Consider the following 18,869-nt stretch of genomic DNA (forward strand, 5'->3'; position numbering starts at 1 on the left):
ACTGACCTATTTTGGGGTGGTGAGAGGGGGGCAGCAATCAGCACCATCTCAATACCGTACTTTGAATTTAATAACATTACTGAGAATATTAATAATAATATGGTGCACTCTGGGTGGCTGAGGGGAAAATCATCATCCTATTACCATAATTCTAGTTTACTGCGAACCGTGGAAAGTAATAAGTAATAGTCATATGGTGTGCTTTGGGGAAGAGGAGGGAGGAATCAGCACTGCCAGCCTAACACATCAAATCTTGTTTATTAATAATATTTATGGGGGCACCAAACGGCTCTTTAAACGAAGGTTCGCAGTCACCAAAACGGAATACCTAGTTGCCATTTTTGGGCACGGCGGCTCTATAAAGTCTCATTTTTCAAGTGATGGGCTAGTTCAAATGATTGCTTCTCAATTAAATTAATCTGGCTAGTTCAGATGACAACGTTGAGCTAGATCAAGAGCATGGGTAAGCAAACTGAGGCCCAGGGGCCGGATCAGGCCCAATCACCTTCTCAGTGCGGCCTGCAAATGGTCTGGGAATCAGCGTGTTTTTACATGAGTAGAATGTGTCCTTTTATTTAAAATGCATCTCTGGGTTATTTGTGGGGCCTGCCTGGTGTTTTTACGTGAGTAGAATGTGTGCTTTTATTTAAAATGCATCTCTGGGTTATTTGTGGGGCACAGAAATTCGTTCATTCCCCCCCCCAAAAAAAAAATATAGTCCGGCCCTCCACAAGGTCTGAGGGACTGTGGACTGGCCCTCTGCTGAAAAAGTTTGCTGACCCTTGGTGAAGAGTTTTGAGAACTTAAACGATGAAAAGTCCCTTGATCCAGGGACAATCATATATTGGGCCTATACTCCAAACTCTTTTCCTGAACTGCTCTTGCTCCTACTTGGGCTGCATGGAAAAAAAGCGTTTGGATTTCTAAAATTCATTGCAATTGCACAGATAAAATACAACTGATTCTACAGGGTGGTGTGTTAGTGTGTGGAAACAGCCAAGACCTAATGATCCCCAGACGGAGATGTCAGGTGCCATCCTGACACCCTAGCGTCTTCCCAGGTCGAAAGTTGTGTGCAAAATGTGTCTGGTCCCTGGCAAATTTTGAACCCTGGGTCGGATAGGTTAGAGGGTTATCCCCCTTGTCATCTTAGGGTGGGAATCAACCCCTTACCTGGCGCATTAGCCGTCATGGGCAGTGTTGAGTCCTACTCAAGGATAGACCTCTGGATGTTATGGGTCTTAATTATCGTTTATTTCACTTGGCCCGCTCGGCCGGTGTGACTCATAGTGGCTGTGACCCAGGTATTACTGACGGCTGACGAAGCTGCATCACGCTTGGATTAGAGCCATTATCCGCCTAGCGTTGCCAAGTCATGACGCAGGCCAGTAGAGGAGGTCTCATCCTTCATGTGACTACTCAGATGTAAGCCCCATTGAGTCCAACAGGACTGGCACCCAAGTAAAGAGGGTTTGTTCCAGTCCCACCCTTTTCTCTAAGGAGCTCCAGGTGTCGAATATGGCTCTCCCTGTCTCATTTAATCCCCTCAACAACATTGAGAGGTAGGCTAGGCTGAAATGCCATTAATTGGGCCAGGGTCGCCCAGTGAGCTTCATGGCTGAGTAGGGGTTTGAACCCTGGTCATTACTTGATAGCTTCCTATTAAAGGTAAAGGGACCCATGACCATCAGGTCCAGTCGTGGCCGATTCTGGGGTTGCGGCGCTCATCTCGCTTTACTGGCCGAGGGAGCCGGCGTACAGCTTCCGGGTCATGTGGCCAGCAGGACTAAGCCGCTTCTGGCGAACCAGAGCAGCGCACGGAAACGCTGTTTACCTTCCCGCTGGAGCGGTACCTATTTATCTACTTGCACTTTGACGTGCTTTCGAACTGCTAGGTTGGCAGGAGCAGGGACCGAGCAACGGGAGCTCACTCCGTCATGGGGATTCGAACCGCCAACCTTCTGATCGGCAAGTCCTAGGCTCTGTGGTTTAACCCACAGCGCCACCCGCATCCCTATTAGTTTATATTATTTCTTGATTATTATTAACGCTAGGTGCCTGGTGTTGTGACCAGGGAAAGGAACGAAGGAATATTATTCACGAAGCTTGTTGAGGGGCTATCCTGGGGCTTTTATTAGCAGTGTTAGTAGAATCATAGAATTGTAGGGTTGGAAAAAGGTAAAGGGTAAAGGTACCCCTGCCCGTACGGGCCAGTCTTGACAGACTCTGGGGTTGTGCGCCCATCTCACTTAAGAGGCCAGGGGCCAGCGCTGTCCGGAGACACTTCCGGGTCACGTGGCCAGCGTGACATCGCTGCTCTGGCGAGCCAGAGCCGCACACGGAAACGCCGTTTACCTTCCCGCTGGTAAGCGGTCCCTATTTATCTACTTGCACCCGGAGGTGCTTTCGAACTGCTAGGTTGGCAGGCGCTGGGACCGAGCAGCGGGAGCGCACCCCGCCGCAGGGATTCGAACCGCCGACCTTTCGATCAGCAAGCCCTAGGCGCTGAGGCTTTAACCCACAGCGCCACCTGCGTCCCGACAGGGTTGGAAAGGGACCACAAATGTCATGTAGACCAACCCCCCTGCAATGCCGGAATCTTTTGCCCGTGGAGCTTGAACTCATGGGCCTTGAGATTAAGACTCTCATGCTTTACCCACTGAGCTATCCAGCTCAGTTTTCATTGGTAGTAATATTTGCGGGTGGTACGGGAGAAATGTCATAGAGTATCTGCTTTATTCCCAGAGGCTCCCAGCTTCGATTCTAGGCAGACCTCAGAAAGAGCCCTGTTTGAAAACTCTAGGAAGCCTCTCTGCCAGTCATCGTTGGCTGCTGTTCTCATCCTGAAGCAAAGTTCTTAACCCGAGGTACTATTTCCGGGTTAGCGGAGTCTGTAACCTGAAGCGTCTGTAACCCGAGGTACCACTGTACCTCGGGTTAAGAACTTTGCTTCAGGATGAGAACAGAAATCGCGTGGCGGCAGCGGGAGGCCCCATTAGCTAAAGTGGTACCTGAGGTTAAGAACAGTTTCAGATTAAGAACGGATCTCTGGAACGAATTAAGTTCGTAACCAGAGGTACCACTGTACGTGATTTGAATTAAACGGGCGGGGCCACAGGATGCAACCCCTGTGTAAATGGAGAGAAATGGGACTCTAATACAGACCCACACCTATTTCTGCTCTTCCTTCCCTTCCTGTATAAATTAAAACTTGCTATCCTGCCCCTTGTTTTTCTCTCCCCCGCCACCCAGCTGACACTCTCCTCCCCGGACGCAGTGTTAGGAATTAATCAGGTGCTAGCCACGTTTTGGGGGATCCCTAGATGCCTCATTGGCGACTGGAGAAAGCAAAATGTCACTTAGAGAAGGATCTGAAATGTTCCCCCTGGAGCTTGAATTTATTTTATTCTGGATGTTTGTTTCCACGTGTTCTAAACCGCTTTGGGATTTGTTCTTCAAAATAGGAAGCGGTATAGAAATAAAATGAACAGTAATAATAACAATAAGTATAAATTGCATTAAAAGCACCTAGGCATTTCGTCACGGCGACTGTAAGCCGGGTTTAAGGTGCCATTTGGGAAACAGATTATATATCTGAGTTTCTGACGCTGTCCCCACCCCTGTTTCTACTCGTGCTGACTGTGTCTTCAGTGGATGCTCCCTCCAGCCAGGTCAGTTTGGAATTATTTTTAAAGTCAGGAAAAAACTGAGCTTGTCCTCTTCCCACCCTCCCTGAGGAGATGTTCCAAAATGCCTGGAGTTGAGAGAACTGCTCTTTGAGGCAGCATGCAGGCGTTTTAAAACCAGGCCCATCAGCAGTTTCAGAAAGATCTCAGCTGCCTCTTAAACCATTTAATCTGGTTGGATTTAAACAAACTTTGAGGCCATCAATACCTCAGTGTAGGGGGCACTTTTTTTGAGGGGATGGAAGGGATAAATGAAATCTTCTTTTGTTTTTTTAGATGCAACCCTCATCAGCGGAAAGAAAACCCATCTTTAATAGCGTCCTGCTTACTTTCTCTGTTAACGGCAGCACATCGGATGCAAAATATAGCCTCAGACGATAAAAGAACTCGCAGCCCCCCCCCCCAATTAAAAATAGCATGGTTAAAAAGCTGGACCCCTCCCTCCGTGAGTCATTTGTAGCACCCTTTAACCAGCATGTGACAATGAAGCTGTATAAATCAAGATTGTTTATTCTCTCTCCCCTCCACCTTCACCCTCCTTCAGTCCTTGCGTGTGGGTGATGCCGGGATTCAAATCATGTTCACGGTAATAACAGGATTGGTGTTTGTTACAGGCTTTAAAAACATGCCCTGGTTTGATGTACACATCTCAAGGCCTCCCCCGGTACACAGATGTCCTTTCATTCCTCTTCCCCCAAAGTCTTTCCGCTGTCAAACCTGTGGCATTAATGTTATTTATTGCTCACCCTGAGGTCCCAGGGCCCATTGCTATGCAGGAACACAGTGTTAGAAACAAGTAAACAACTCAAAAATCATGAAAACCTGGCGGGTCCTCAAGTGTTGAAAACCAGGGTGAAGGGGTGAATCTTCAGAATTCTCTGAAAGCTGTAGACTCACCTCTGTGCGGAGGGAGTCCCACAGCTTAGGGGCTGCCGCAGAGAAGGCTCTCCTTTTTGGCCCGCCAAAAAGGGAGGGTGAACTACCAAGAGGGCCCGCTCTGCCAACCTCAGCACCCGAGAGGGTCTTCCGGGAAGTAGGAGGCCTTTTCAGGTGTTTGGGCCCTGAGCGCCTTGAAACAAGCTGGCGACCAGCACAGCTGTTTTAAAACGGGTTGTTTAAGATCCGTGTACCTGAAGGAGCGTCGCCACCCCCATGGTCCAGCCTGGACACTGAGGTCCAGCTCCAAGGGCCTTCTGGCGGTTCCCCCTCTGCGAAAAACGAAGTTACAGGGAACCAGGCAGAGGGCCTCCTCAGTGGTGGCACCCGCCCTGTGGAGCGCCCTCCCATCAGATGTAAAGGAGATGAAACAAATTTCTGAATTTTAGGAGACGCCATATTTGTTTACCCACTTAGTCTGTAAGCTGCCCCATAGCAGAAGTGCTCTCAGAAGGCAGTGAGGTGTGCTAGTTAGAGTGTCAGACGAGGAACTTGGGAGATCAGGGTTCAAACCCCCGCTCTGTCATGAAGCTCGCTGAATGACCTTTGAGTCGGTTGCAGCCTCTTAGCCTACCTCTCAGGGTCGTTGTAGGGATTAACTGAGGAGGGGGATGAACCGTGTTCTCCTTTCACAAAAAGTTGGGATGTCAATGCAGCGAAAAAGCTCTTCCGCTGAGCTGCTTAAGAAAGCTGGAGGGGCCGGCAAGATGGAGATGTCTGTCGCCAAACTTGGCATCCAGACATCTCCACATGGTTGTCATCAGACCTGCGCTTGTTGGAGAAATGTGCCTGGCAGATTTCGGGCACTGGACCTGAGCCTTGGCACCGCCTGGGTATGATGGCAGTGGGAGAGCTGAGGTGCAGAGCTCCCTCCATCTGGAAAGGAAGTAAGGTAAAGGTAAAGGGACCCCTGACCATTAGGTCCAGTCGTGGCCGACTCTGAGGTTGCGGCGCTCATCTCGCATTATTGGCCAAGGGAGCCGGCGTACAGCTTCCGGGTCATGTCGCCAGCAGGACTAAGCCACTTCTGGCGAACCAGAGCAGCGCACAGAAGCGCCGTTTACCTTCCCGCCAGAGCGGTACCTATTTATCTACTTGTACTTTTGACATGCTTTTGAACTGCTAGGTTGGCAGGAGCAGGGACCGAGCAACGGGAGCTCACCCCGTCATTGTGGGGATTCGAACCGCCAACCTTCTGATCGGCAAGTCCTAGGCGCTGTGGTTTAACCCATAGCACCACCTGCGTCCCATGGGAAGGAAGTAGACTGTCTTATTTTAATAGATGGTGTGTGTAAGCTGCTCTGGGAGCCTTTTTTTGGCTGGAGAGCCCAGTACAGATGCTGCATTTCAACAAAAAGAAAAGTCCAGAGTTTTCCCCACTCTGCAGAAACATGGCACAAGGTGCTTCAGCCGCTAGGATTAATGGGCAGGGTTTGATGCCTTGATGGCGTGGCGAGATCGTTTAAAGCAGTTGGCCCTAGCAGAGTGAGCGCAGTGTGAGTAAACTCTGCTCCAGGCAGGGAAGCATCTTCAGCCCACACTGATTCTGGCTCCCCGGGGTGGAGTTTGGGACGGGAGGGTGGAACTCTGATCCTTTGCCGCGGTGGTACAGAGGGCTGGAACGCCAAGCTCCGCCAGCCAGGATGAGTAATGAGAGCGTGATTCAAGGCTGGCCTTACCCTGCGGCAGTGGAGAGCAGTTCCTTTGAGGAGCAGGTTTTGGAGCTTATGCAGAGATATATTTATATGGTGACAGAGAGAGAGGGGGGGGGGGCATCTAGCCAGTGTTAGGAAACTCAGATATATAAGCAAATCACCAAATGGCGCTTTTAACCTAGGTTACGGTGGCGCTGTGGGTTAAACCACAGAGCCTAGGACTTGCCGATTAGAAGGTCGGCGGTTCAAATCCCCGCAATGACGGGGTGAGCTCCCGTTGCTCGGTCCCTGCTCCTGCCAACCTAGCAGTTTGAAAGCACATCAAAGTGCAAGCAGATAAATAGGTACCGCTCCAGTGGGAAGGTAAATGGCATTTCCGTGCGCTGCTCTGGTTCGCCAGGAAGCTGTACGCCGGCTCCCCCGGCCAGTAAAGCGAGATGAGCGCTGCAACCCCAGAGTCGGCCATGACTGGACCTAATGGGCAGGGGTCGCTTTATCTTTACCTTTACAGTCGCCACAATGGAACGTCATTTTGTTCTCGACGGAATTTGTTGTTGTTGTTTGTTCTATTTCTATATCGCTGTATATTTTAAAGAAAAACCTCAGAGCGGTTTACAGCACATTGGAACACCCATTGAAATAATCCGGCTTCAAGGAAAACATTTCAGAGCCATTTTGCTTTCTCCATAATTGTTCACTGGCTGGATTTATGGAGCTGCCCCATAGCAGGGCTTTACAAAGCCAGTGGGGGTGTAGGGTTGAGGCGCCCTCCTTTAAAACAAAAAGCCACTTTTCTCTCCCTGGTTCTTCATAGGATGCCTGAGCGGCCGTTTCAGGACACGTTTTGACGCCATGGCTCGCTAGGTTCTCCATGCCTTTAAGTTGTCTAGACTTGAGCTGCCAGAGTGCTTGTGGGTCCTTATTAATGTCTCCTTTCTGCATTTTGGGTTGGGTGTTGAGCTGATTAGACCAGACATGCAGCCTTCCGCTTGTGGGGTGTGTGTGTATGTGTGTGTGTGTGTGGACTGCAGCTGCCTGCGTTTCCTTGCTCCTATTTTCTTCCCTTTCCGGATGACACATAAATGCCTTTGCAGCGTGACTGCTTAGCAGAGTTCTCGTGATGTGAGTTCTTACCTCCGACCAGAGTTTGGCCCCGTCGCCAGGCACTGAAGTAGGCCGCTTTTACTTACGTGATTTTTGCATTGGGGTGTGTGGCATTTTGATACCCTCCCCTGTCGGTTCCCAGACAAGGTTAAACAAAATAAATAAATAAGCAGATGAGGAAAAACGGGCCCATCTCGAGGCCAGCATCCTGATCTCCCAGTGGCCAGACAGATTCCCGTTAAAGAGCTATGGTAGCTATCTTGAAAGGCCTGTCACATGGAAGATGGAGCAAGCTTATTTTCTCCTGCTCCGGAGACTAGGACTTGGAGCCAGTGGCTTCAGGTTACAAGTAAGGAGATTCCGACTTAACATCAGGGAGAAGATGTGAGGCCTTTTCTCTTCTTCCTCCCCCAGTTAGTACTCAAAACTAAGTTAGTCTCCGTTGCTCTGTCCCAGCTCCTGCCAACCTAGCAGTTCGAAAGCACGCCAGCACAAGTAGATAAATAGGTACAGCTGCGGCGGGAAGGTAAATGGCATTTCCGCGCACTGTTTTCCGTCACGGTGTCCCATTGCGCCAGAAGTGGTTTAGTCCTGCTGGCCACGTGACCCGGAAAGCTGTCTGCGGACAAATGCCGGCTCCCTCGGCCTGAAAGCGAGACGAGCACCGCAACCCCATAGTCGCCTTTGACTGGACTTAACCGTCCTTTTTTACCTTTACTCAATACCCCATACCGGGTACTTGTGAATGGTTTCGCAGGGTGGGGGGTGGGGGGAGCTGGGCTGTAAGCGACCTCAAGCCAGAAAGCAAGTTCTTGTGAACCAGACCCTAGTGTCGGTTTAGGACCTGGGAGAGGCCTGGTTTCAAATCCCCAACGCCCAGCTGGGCGACCTTGGAGAGGGAGGCAGTCACAGTCTCTCCACCTAGCCTACTTTGCAGGGCTGTTGTGAAGATGGGAAGGGGATTGGTGGTGGGGTGGGTGACTTGTGCCACCTTGGAAGGCCGGCAGGGTGTAAACGCAGTAAGTAGCTATTTAATGATGAATACCAGTAGCTCCAGGGATGCGGGTGGCGCTGTAGGTTAAACCACAGAGCCTAGGACTTGCCGATCAGAAGGTCGGCGCTTCGAATCCCCGCAATGACGGGGTGAGCTCCGTTGCTCAGTCCCTGCTCCTGCTAACCTAGCAGTTCGAAAGCATCCCAGTGCAAGTAGATAAATAGGTACCGCTCTGGCGGGAAGGTAAACGGCGTTTCCGTGCACTGCTCTGGTTCGCCAGAAGCGGCTTAGTCCTGCTGGCCACATGACCCGGAAGCTGTACGCCGGCTCCCTCGGCCAGTAAAGCAAGATGAGCGCTGCAACCCCAGAGTCGGTCGCGACTGGACCTAATGGTCAGGGGTCCCTTTACCAGTAGCTCCACCGCTCGGCAGTAGAAGCGCTATAGATAATGATGGTTTCAGGTTAGAGAAGGTGGGCTGAGTACCCTTTATCCCACGCTTGGAGGAAATGTAGCATTTAAACATAATAATCATCATGTAAGCCACCCTTCGGCAACCATTAGCCCTCCAGGTGTGTGCGCACTTGGGATGCAGGGAATTGTGGCCCCCAACATCTGGAGGATGCCCGGCTAGTGACAGGCAAAGTGCTTCTTGGGAGACGTGAGCAGCGCTCGATAAGCAAGGCAATGGCCCTGGCTTTCTTGGCTCAACAGCATCACCCTCACGCCACCGGAGTTAAATGAGTTGTTGTTACCGGCATTTTATTTTTTTTTGCAACAGGCCATCTGTCAGCTGGCTTAAGAGATAAGTGCCCCCTTAATACCCCTGGCAAGCCGCCAGCGGGAGGCGTTCCTTTCGGCCCGTGTCGCAAATCGGATTTTTGCCGTTGCGCATTTGAGACGCAATAGCCCGGCGTGTTTGTGTGTGAGGTTCCTTCGTTTGGTATCGTCCTCCCAATCCCGCCTCCCATCTTTCTTTATTTTTTAATTATGCTTATCTATGGGTTTTCTCTACCCCCCCCCCCACCTGGACTCCGTTCATCCCTGGGGACTTTTTATTAGGTACTTAAATGCGGCAAGGCAAAGCCGATTGTGGTCATTATTGCAAAACTGAAGCTAATCTCCAGCGCTGGAATTTTGACAGCTGGCAGAGAAGGGATTAGTCAGCCCAGTTTCCCTAGAAGCAGTGCTCTCTGCAGTGTGTTTTGTTTGTATGTGTTGAAAGTGTTCGGTTTCCATCCTCACCTGCATCATAATGGGTAGTTTTGGGGGTTGTGTAGCTGGGCTTTGGTTTGGGGCCAGAAAAAAAACAACACAAAATGTGCCAAATCCAGCTCCCAAGGTACCTGTTCCTGTTGTTGTTGTTGTTTAGTCATGTCCGCCTCTTCGTGACCCCTTGGACCAGAGCACGCCAGGCCCTCCTGTCTTCCACTGCCTCCCGCAGTTGGGTCAAACTCATGCTGGTCGCTTCGAGAACACTGTCCCACCATCTCGTCCTCTGTCGTCCCCTTCTCCTTGTGCCCTCCATCTTTCCCAACATCAGGGTCTTTTCCAGGGAGTCTTCTCTTCTCCTGAGGTGGCCAAAGTCTTGGAGCCTCAGCTTCAGGATCTGTCCTTCCAGTGAGCACTCAGGGCTGATTTCCTTCTGAATGGAGAAGTTGGATCTTCTTGTAGTCCATGGGACTCTCAAGAGTCTCCTCCAGCACCAGAATTCAAAACATCCATCCTTCATGGATCACTGCCTTGCCGTGGCGAAAGGGCTTGAATAACTCAGAGAAGCTATGAAATATGCCGAGCAGGGCACCTGTTCCTACTCTGCTATAAAAACAAACAAAAAAACACCCCTAAAAATCAAGTTCCCAGTCCCTGTGATGAAGATAGACTTCAGGACTTTGAAAGTCCATGGGATGGTTGAATAAGCTTTTCATTGATTGAGTGCATGCGTAGGCTACCTCCCGGACTGTTAAAAGTTGGTGGAGGGGAGGGAGGTTAAAGAATAATAATTTGCTCTTCAGCTTCGCATTTGCACCTGCAATTCGGTTTGCCGGACAGAACAAACCTTCCTCCCGGCAAATCAGTTTTGAAGGGCAAAGGGTGCAGCGGAAAGACCCACTGTGTGAGCCGAAGTCCTTTGGCAGGGCTTATTCATTAGATGAATCCAGCCATTTAGTGGTCTGCCAAATCTGCGAGGGACTAGACGTGGATTGGGTCTCAGCACTTCGGATGGTTTGTGTTTCACACGGCCAAACATTTCACCGTACTGTACTGAAGTGGGGATCGTGGGTCTAAGCTGGAACTTTCCCCCTTGACGGACCAGTTTTAAGAACATTGGAAGAGCCCTGCAGCAGCTGAATGAGGCCAAAGGGATCCTATCTAGCCCAGAATCCTGTCCCTACAGGATGCCCCCTATGGAAAGCCCACAGGGCTATGAGCTATGAGCCACAGCAACTCTCTACCCCGTACCCTGTGATTCCCAGCATTTGATATTCAGAGGCAGACTTCGTCCGAAAGAACTTAGCCATTACTTCTCTGGAGGGATTTCCTGTCAGGAGTGCGTGCAGGAGCCAGGCCCTGTGGCCAGTAGGGCTTCGCAGAACTGGGGCCTTCCTAAGTTTGTTCTGGAGAGGCAAGGTGCAAGCTGCACAGGTGAGGCAGCTTGGTAACTCACAGCACCTGGTGGCAAGAGCCGGGAAGGGATATAAGGTCAGCATTTCCCTTTGGCTCTTTGCCACAGCAACTCGTTTCCTGCCTTGCTGTGTTTGGTTTCTTGCTTCCTGATCCTCGGACCTCGGCTCCTTGACTCCTTGCTTCTTGACCCTCGGACCCCTGCCTTCACGGCTCCTTGATCCTCGGATCCCTGCCTTCGTGACTCCTTGCTTGTTGATCCTCGGACCCTTGACTTCGTGACTCCTTGATCCTCAGACCCCTGCCTTCATGACTCCTTGATCCTCGGACCCCTGCCTTCGTGACTCCTTGCTTGTTGATCCTCGGACCCTTGACTTTATGACTCTTTGCTTCCTGACCTTCGGACCCATGACTTCTTGACTCCCGGCTCTCTTACCCTCGGACTCTTGGCCTCCTGGACTCCAGTTCCTGCTCCCACCCCGCCATCTTACCCCCGGTCCCGACGTCCTCAACTTGGACTTCGATCGCCCGTAGACCGGACTTTGACATTTCCCGCCCCAATTTGGCACTTTGAGGTCCCCGCCTGGTATATAAGCTGCCTCAGATTGCCTCGTTGTGGACTAGGCTCCTGAGCAATGCACATAAGGCATTCTTTTTGTGTTTGCTTGGGCGTCAATCCCACTGCATTGAATAGGGACTTGTTCCCAGGTGTGTTCAGCATCACAGCAAGTCAAGGAGAACGGGAGGGAAATGTCAATCGGTTTAATTTGGAGGAATAGGGGTGGGGTTTTTTTGCAATGGGTGGGTCCCTCTCCCCTCCACGCAAGGCTCTGCAGCAGGTACCTGTTGGTGTTCTGAGACATTCTTGCTTACCTTGACTCTCTCCTTCTCTCCTCAGGGCCGGCGGTGAGCAAGGCTGTCCTAACAGAGGTGAGTTCAAGTGCTTTCCTTCTGTCCTGACCTTTTTCTGAGCCTCAGGATAAACATCAGGGGTCCCACTCGGTGTCCCATCGTCATCCGAGCCAGGGCAGGTGGTTCCAGAAAGAATCAGGGTGCTAGGGGGGGGCGGGGCTTCTTGTTCTCTCCATATAGTTTTTGGGAGAGTGATTTGTGGCCTGAGCTCAGCCAAGTGGCTAACAGTCCCAGAGGCTTTGCTCCCGGGTCTGCAGAAGAAGGCATTGTTTAAAAAAATATTACTTATTAGATTTATATACTGCCCTTCATCAAAATATCTCAGGGCGGTTCGCAAGATAAAAACACAAGATAGAATCGGACAACAACAAACCCTCGATTTCTTTAGGAAAGGCTCTGAAGGTCACTGGGAAGAGATTTGAATCCTTCGATTGTTTCGGCGGCCCCTGTTGGCTTTCACTGAACCTTCGGGATCTTGTGGTCCTTAACAGTGCTGATAATAGGATGGTTTTTCAATGATCCTTCACTGCTTTGAGGGCCCCGGGGGCAAAGAAAGCAAGGATAATAATAATAATAAATTTTTATTTATACCCCGCCCTTCCCGGTTCAGAAAACTGGGCTCAGGGCAGCTGACAACAAAGTTTAAAACACTTAATTGATGCTTAAAAAACCCAGCATAAAATACAGTATAAAACGTGAATAACAATAAAATCAAAAATCAATTTGGGGGGGGGGACCAGCCAATAAACATTAGATGATCACCAGGGCTCGCTGGCTAAATTAGTCCTATTTGGGCTAGCATGGATACCAGGGGGAGAATTTGCTGTGGGATGCCAGAGCGGGTGATCTTCATAAAAAGGGGAGGGGGAGGGAAGGAAGGGGAATAAAAGATCAGGCTAAGTTCAGATTGAAAGCCAGGCGGAATAGCTCTTACAGGCCCTGCGGAAGGAAGTTAAATCCTGCAGGGCCCTGGTCTCGTGGGACAGAGCATTGCACCAGGTCGGAGCCATCACTGAGAAGGCCCTGGCCCTGGTGGAGGATAATCTGACTTCCTTAGGGCCCGGGACCTCTAAACTATGATTATTCATGGCCCTTAAGGTCCTCTGCGGGGCAGACCAGGAGAGGCGGTCCCATAAATACGATGTGAAAGCTTTGAAAGAACAGTTAAGAGAAAACCCAGACGAGGATTGTTTAGTTCTCCCATTTCTGGAGGAAACGTAGGAGCATAGGCTTGTAGAGTTGGGAAGGGTCCCCCAGGGCTCATCTAGTCCAGCCCCGCTACAATGCAGGAATCTTTTGCCCAAGGTGGGGCTCGAGCCCACAATGAGATCCTCATGCTCTAACAACTGAGCTGTCTCAGCGGCTGGGGAGTTTGCTTGGCATCCCAGGAGCTGCCTGCTCTTCCTACACGCCCTGGGGCAGCTTCCCCCCACCCTGGCGATGTTTTGGCTGACCTCGAAATCCTTCCTGCCTCAGGCACCTTCGTTGACAGGGCAGCCGGGGGCCGGCCAGGGCAAGAAGATAGGCCACCGCGGGGTCGATGCATCAGGCGAGACGACCTACAAGAAGGTATCCTTGCTGTTTCTTTATATGTTTCCTGCCCTTCTCCTAAGGTCACCAGGGTGGGTTATGGTGTTAAAACACGGTATTTAAAGCTGCATTTCCCAAACTTGGGGTCCCCAGCTTGTTGTTGGACTACAACTCCCATCATCCCTAGCGGGTGGTGGGGGATGCTGGGAGTTGTAGTCCAACCAGGGACCCAAGTCTGAGAAACGCTGGTTTAAAACAACAATTGTGAAAATAAGGTGGGTCCTAAAATATATACAGTGGTACCTCGGGTTAAGTACTTAATTCATTCCGGAGGTCCGTACTTAACCTGAAACTGTTCTTAACCTGAAGCACCACTTTAGCTAATGGGGCCTCCTGCTGCCGCTGTGCCGCCGGAGCACGATTTCTGTTCTCATCCTGAAGCAAAGTTCTTAACCTGAAGCACTATTTCTGGGTTAGCGGAGTCTGTAACCTGAAGCGTATGTAACCTGAGGTACCACTGTATGCACCTCAAGAGGTGTGTCTTCAGCAATCTCCAGAAGCAGTACAATGAAGGTGCCAGAGACAGCTCTGCGAGAAGGCGGTTCCACTACTTAGGGGCCGCCATGGAGAAGGCCCCGCTCTCGGGCCACCACATACTCACACCCTGAGCCTCTTGAGGGCGGTGGAATTACCAGGATGCCTCCCCTCTTTTCGATCTCAGCACCTGAGGGGGCTTGTAGAGAAGGAGGTGATCTTTCAGGTATTTGGGACCTGAGCACGAGCACCTTGAACCAGGCCCCAAAATGAACTGCCATCCAGTGCAGCTATTTTGAAATAGGAGCTCTAACCCCAGCCAGTAATTTAAAGGTAAAGGGACCCCTGACCATTAGGTCCAGTCGTGGCCGACTCTGGGGTTGCGGCGCTCATCTCGCTTTACTGGCCGAGGGAGCCAGCGAACAGCTTCCGGGTCATGTGGCCAGCATGACTAAGTCACTTCTGGCGAACCAGAGCAGTGCACGGAAACGCCGTTTACCTTCCCGCCGGAGAGGTACCTATTTATCTACTTGCACTCTGACGTGCTGTCGAACTGCTAGGTTGGCAGGAGCAGGGACCGAGCAACGGGAGCTCACCCCGTCATTGCGGGGATTTGAACCGCCGACCTTCTGATCGGCAAGTCCTAGGCTCTGTGGCTTAACCCACAGGGCCACCCGCATCCCTAGCCAGTAATTTAGCAGCTGCATTTTGGACCAGCTGAAGTTTCAGCCGTCTCCCAAGCGCAGCCGCGCGTACAGCAGAGCGTATGGTGGTGGGTTCTCCTGGCAGATAGCTGGAGGGGTGAGCCAGAAACAGATGCCCCCGCTTGGGGAGATCATGCCATAAACCCACCCGCTTTGACCCTGTCTGTCCTCAGACCACGTCCACCACGCTCAAGGGAGCCATTCAGCTTGGAATCGGTTACACAGTGGGGAACCTGAGCTCTAAGCCCGAGCGGGATGTCTTGATGCAAGATTTCTATGTGGTGGAGAGCATTTTCTTCCCCAGGTAAGTTGGCTGCTGGAGGCGACAGGGTGAAGCCCAATTTGAACAGTAGCTCTTGGCCACAAACATGATGGGAGGATTCTCGAAAGAGATGGCTAGAGGGGTATAGCAGTGAGAGCAAGCCATTGCCCTATAACAAGAGCTCTGTAGGCGGAAACCGTTTCGAGTTAGAGAAGAAAGAGTTTGAGCTGTTGTCTGTTTCTTCTGCTTCTTCCTCCCGTGCCACAGCGAAGGGAGCAACCTCACCCCAGCGCACCACTACCCTGACTTCAGGTTCAAGACGTACGCGCCCGTCGCTTTCCGCTACTTCCGAGAGCTGTTCGGCATCCGCCCGGATGATTACTTGGTGAGGACGGCTCCTTTCCCCTCTTGTTGTTGTTTAGTCGTTTAGTCATGTCCGACTCTTCGTGCCCCCCTGGACCAGAGCACGCCAGGCCCTCCTGTCTTCCACTGCCTCCCGCAGTTTGGTCAGACACATTTTCGTAGCTTCGAGAACACTGTCCCACCATCTCGTCCTCTGTCTTCCCCTTCTCCTTGCGCCCTCCATCTTTCCCAGCATCAGGGTCTTTTCCAGGGAGTCTTCTCTTCTCCTGAGGTGGCCAAAGTCTTGGAGCCTCAGCTTCAGGATCTGTCCTTCCAGTGAGCACTCAGGACTGATTTCCTTCATAATGGAGAGGTTGGATCTTCTTGCAGTCCATGGGACTCTCAAGAGTCTCCTCCAGCACCAGAATTGCCCGCCAGTTAGTTGCCATTAACGCCTGCCGCATCCTTGAACGCCTTTTACCTTCTCTCTCTTTCCTTCCCGCCCAGTATTCCCTGTGCAACGAGCCCCTGATCGAGCTGTCCAACCCCGGGGCCAGCGGCTCCCTCTTCTACGTCACCAGCGACGATGAGTTCATCATCAAGACCGTCATGCACAAGGAGGCGGAATTCCTCCAGAAGCTGCTTCCTGGCTACTACATGGTACGTCCCAGTGCAAGACGCTCTCGCGGCTCTTTGTTGCAGCGGGAATCCGCAGAGATGTAGAGGCTCGCCAGGGTGGATAAAAATCAATGATTTTAATAATAATTATAATAATCCCCGGGATGCAGGTGGCGCTGTGGGTTAAACCACAGAGCCTAGGACTTGCTGATCAGAAGGTCAGCGGTTTGAATCCCCATGACGGGGTGAGCTCCCGTTGCTCAGTCCCAGCTCCTGCCCACCTAGCAGTTCGAAACCACATCAAAGTGCAAGTAGATCAATAGGTACCACTCCAGCTGGAAGGTCAACGGCGTTTCCGTGCGCTGCTCTGGTTTGCCAGAAGCGGCTTAGTCCTGCTGGCCACATGACCCGGAAGCTGTACGCTGGCTCCCTTGGCCAGTAAAGCGAGATGAGCGCCGCAACCCCAGAGTCGGCCACGACTGGACCTAATGGTCAGGGGTCCCTTTACCTTTTTATAATAATCCCCACGCTGGGCAAAAAGATCCCTCCATTGCAGGGATTCGAACTCTGTGCCCCTCTGTGCTCCCTTCCAACTCTTAGGGTTCTATGACTGGCAGCAAATGGCCCTCCAGGGTTTCAGGCAGGTTCTCTCCTCCCAGCAGGGATCAAACTCTGGCCGCTCTGCATGCAAAGTCATGCCCCGACGCTCTGAGAAGGCTCAGGCCAGTTTCTGTACTATAATAATAATGATAATTTTTATTTATACCCCGCCCTTCCCAGCCAAGGCCGGGCTCAGGGCGGCTAACAAGCAATAATAAAAACAAGTTGAATGAATACAACTTACAAACAAGATTAAAGTACAACATTAAAATATTAAAATGCAGCCTCATCACAGGAGGAGAAAGGAAAAAAGAAAGAGGGGGAGGGAATCAAATTGGCTCCAAGCCAAAGGCCAGGCGGAACAACTCTGTCTTACAGGCCCTGCGGAAAAAAGTCAGATCCTGCAGGGCCCTGGTCTCACGAGGCAGAGCGTTCCACCAGGCTGGAGCCAGTGTTGAAAAGGCCCTGGCTCTGGTTGAAGCCAATCTAACTTCCTTAGGGCCCGGGACCACTAGGGTGTTGGTATTTATGGACCTTGAGGCTCTCCATGGGGCAGACCGGGAGAGGCGGTCCCGCAGGTACGAGGCTTTAAAGGCACCCTTACTGCTGTGTCAGGGACCGTGCTGAGAAGGGCTGCACTGAGGAGGAATGGTGGGAGCCGCCCCCTTCTTCCTGATCCTGAATCTTCCCAGGAAGCAGGACAGCAGTATAGATTTGGAAGAGTGGTTTGCAGAGGGGCATAGTTCAGAAGGCAGAAGCTGGGAAATACTGGACGGGGAACAGCTAGCAGAAGAAACATTGGTAGAGAGAGGGTTAACAGATTCATAGTCTCTGGAGAGTACCCTCCCACAAAGTCCTGGAGAGATCAGAAAGTGTCAGAACAGAAAACACAGAGGCTCCAAGCACAGATTACAAGACGTAAGAGTGACGTAGATTAATAAGGACAGAGGGGGAGCGAGTGAGCCTTAATTAGGAGCACCGCCATTCTGGGTAGATGCTTTCTTTTGTCCTTCGCTGTGTTTCTTAAAGAAACTAACTGGTGAGAATTCCCTTCCGTTTGATCTGCTCATTTACGGCCGCGGGAGAGGAAGCCCGATTCCCCGAAGCGTGACATGCTGTGTCCTGCTCCTCATTTTTGAATTACTGTTGTTATTGTTTTAAAAACCTCCTCTAGAACTTGAGAAGGGACGTGGGTGGCGCTGTGGGTTAAACCACAGAGCCTAGGACTTGCCGATCAGAAGGTCGGCGGTTCGAATCCCCGCCGGGTGAGCTCCCGTTGCTCAGTCCCTGCTCCTACCAACCTAGCAGTTCAAAAGCACAAAGTGAAAGTAGATAAATAGGTACCACTCCGGCGGGAAGGTAAACGGCGTTTCCATGTGCTGCTCTGGTTCGCCAGAAGCAGCTCAGTCCTGCTGGCCACATGACCCGGAAGCTGTATGCCGGCTCCCTCGGCCAGTAAAGCGAGATGAGCGCCGCAACCCCAGAGTCGGCCACGACTGGACCTGATGGTCAGGGGTCCCTTTACCTTTTAGAACTTGAACCAGAATCCCCGGACGCTGCTGCCCAAATTCTACGGCCTCTACTGCGTCCAGTCCGGGGGCAAGAACATCCGGGTGGTGGTGATGAACAACATCTTGCCCCGCGTGGTGAAGATGCACCTGAAGTACGACCTGAAGGGCTCGACCTACAAGCGCCGGGCCTCCAAGAAGGAGAAGGAGAAATCCAGCCCCACCTACAAGGACCTGGACTTCATGCAGGACATGCCCGACGGGATCATGCTGGACACGGACACCTTCAGCGCCGTGGTCAAGACACTGCAGAGGGACTGCTTGGTAGGTTGCGCAGGGGACACGGGTGGCGCTGTCGTTTAAACCACTGAGCCTCTTGGGCTTGCCGATCGGAAGGTGGGCGGTTCGAATCCCTGCGATAGAGTGAGCTCCTGTTGCTCTGTTCCAGCTCCTTCTACCCTAGCAGTTTTAAAGCATGCCAGCGCAAGCAGATCAATAGGCACCACTGTGGCAGGAAGGTAGACAGCGTTTTTATGCGGTCTGGTTTCTGTCATGTGCCATAAGCGGTTTAGTCCTGCTGGCCACATGACCCGAAAGCTGTCTGTGGACAAACGCCGGCTCCCTCAGCCTGAAAGCGAGATGAGTGCCGCAACCCCATGACCACCTTTGACTGGACTTAACCGTCCAAGGATCCTTTACCTTTACATATTACTTTATATATGTTGGAAGCCACACAGAGATGAGTGCCGTAAACCCATAGTCACCTTTGACTGGACTTAACCATCAAGGAATCCTTTAGCTTTACCTTGCGCGGACGCCAGCCAGATCAGGCTAGAAGAGCCTCGGACCAGGGAGTCCCTA

At 51.6% G+C, this 18,869-nt stretch overlaps 1 protein-coding gene across 11 annotated transcripts in view; it reads left to right on the top strand.

Annotated features, from left to right (window-relative positions):
- Positions 1-18,869, top strand: part of PIP5K1C (phosphatidylinositol-4-phosphate 5-kinase type 1 gamma) — a 48,905-nt gene that overhangs the window by 2,942 nt on the left and 27,094 nt on the right. For all 11 annotated transcript variants that reach the window (XR_013834551.1, XR_013834552.1, XM_079960593.1 and 8 more), the window contains exons 2-7: positions 11,897-11,928; positions 13,387-13,479; positions 14,852-14,982; positions 15,208-15,325; positions 15,790-15,942; positions 18,033-18,332. Coding sequence is in view for 9 of the 11 variants with exons in the window: in XM_079960593.1 (XP_079816719.1) it covers positions 11,897-11,928; positions 13,387-13,479; positions 14,852-14,982; positions 15,208-15,325; positions 15,790-15,942; positions 18,033-18,332 (827 nt within the window). In the remaining 2 variants the exon portion in view is untranslated. The remainder of the gene's footprint in view (positions 1-11,896; positions 11,929-13,386; positions 13,480-14,851; positions 14,983-15,207; positions 15,326-15,789; positions 15,943-18,032; positions 18,333-18,869) is intronic.

This window comes from Podarcis cretensis (assembly GCF_951804945.1).
Source record: "Podarcis cretensis genome assembly, chromosome: 18".
NCBI lineage: Eukaryota > Metazoa > Chordata > Lepidosauria > Squamata > Lacertidae > Podarcis > Podarcis cretensis.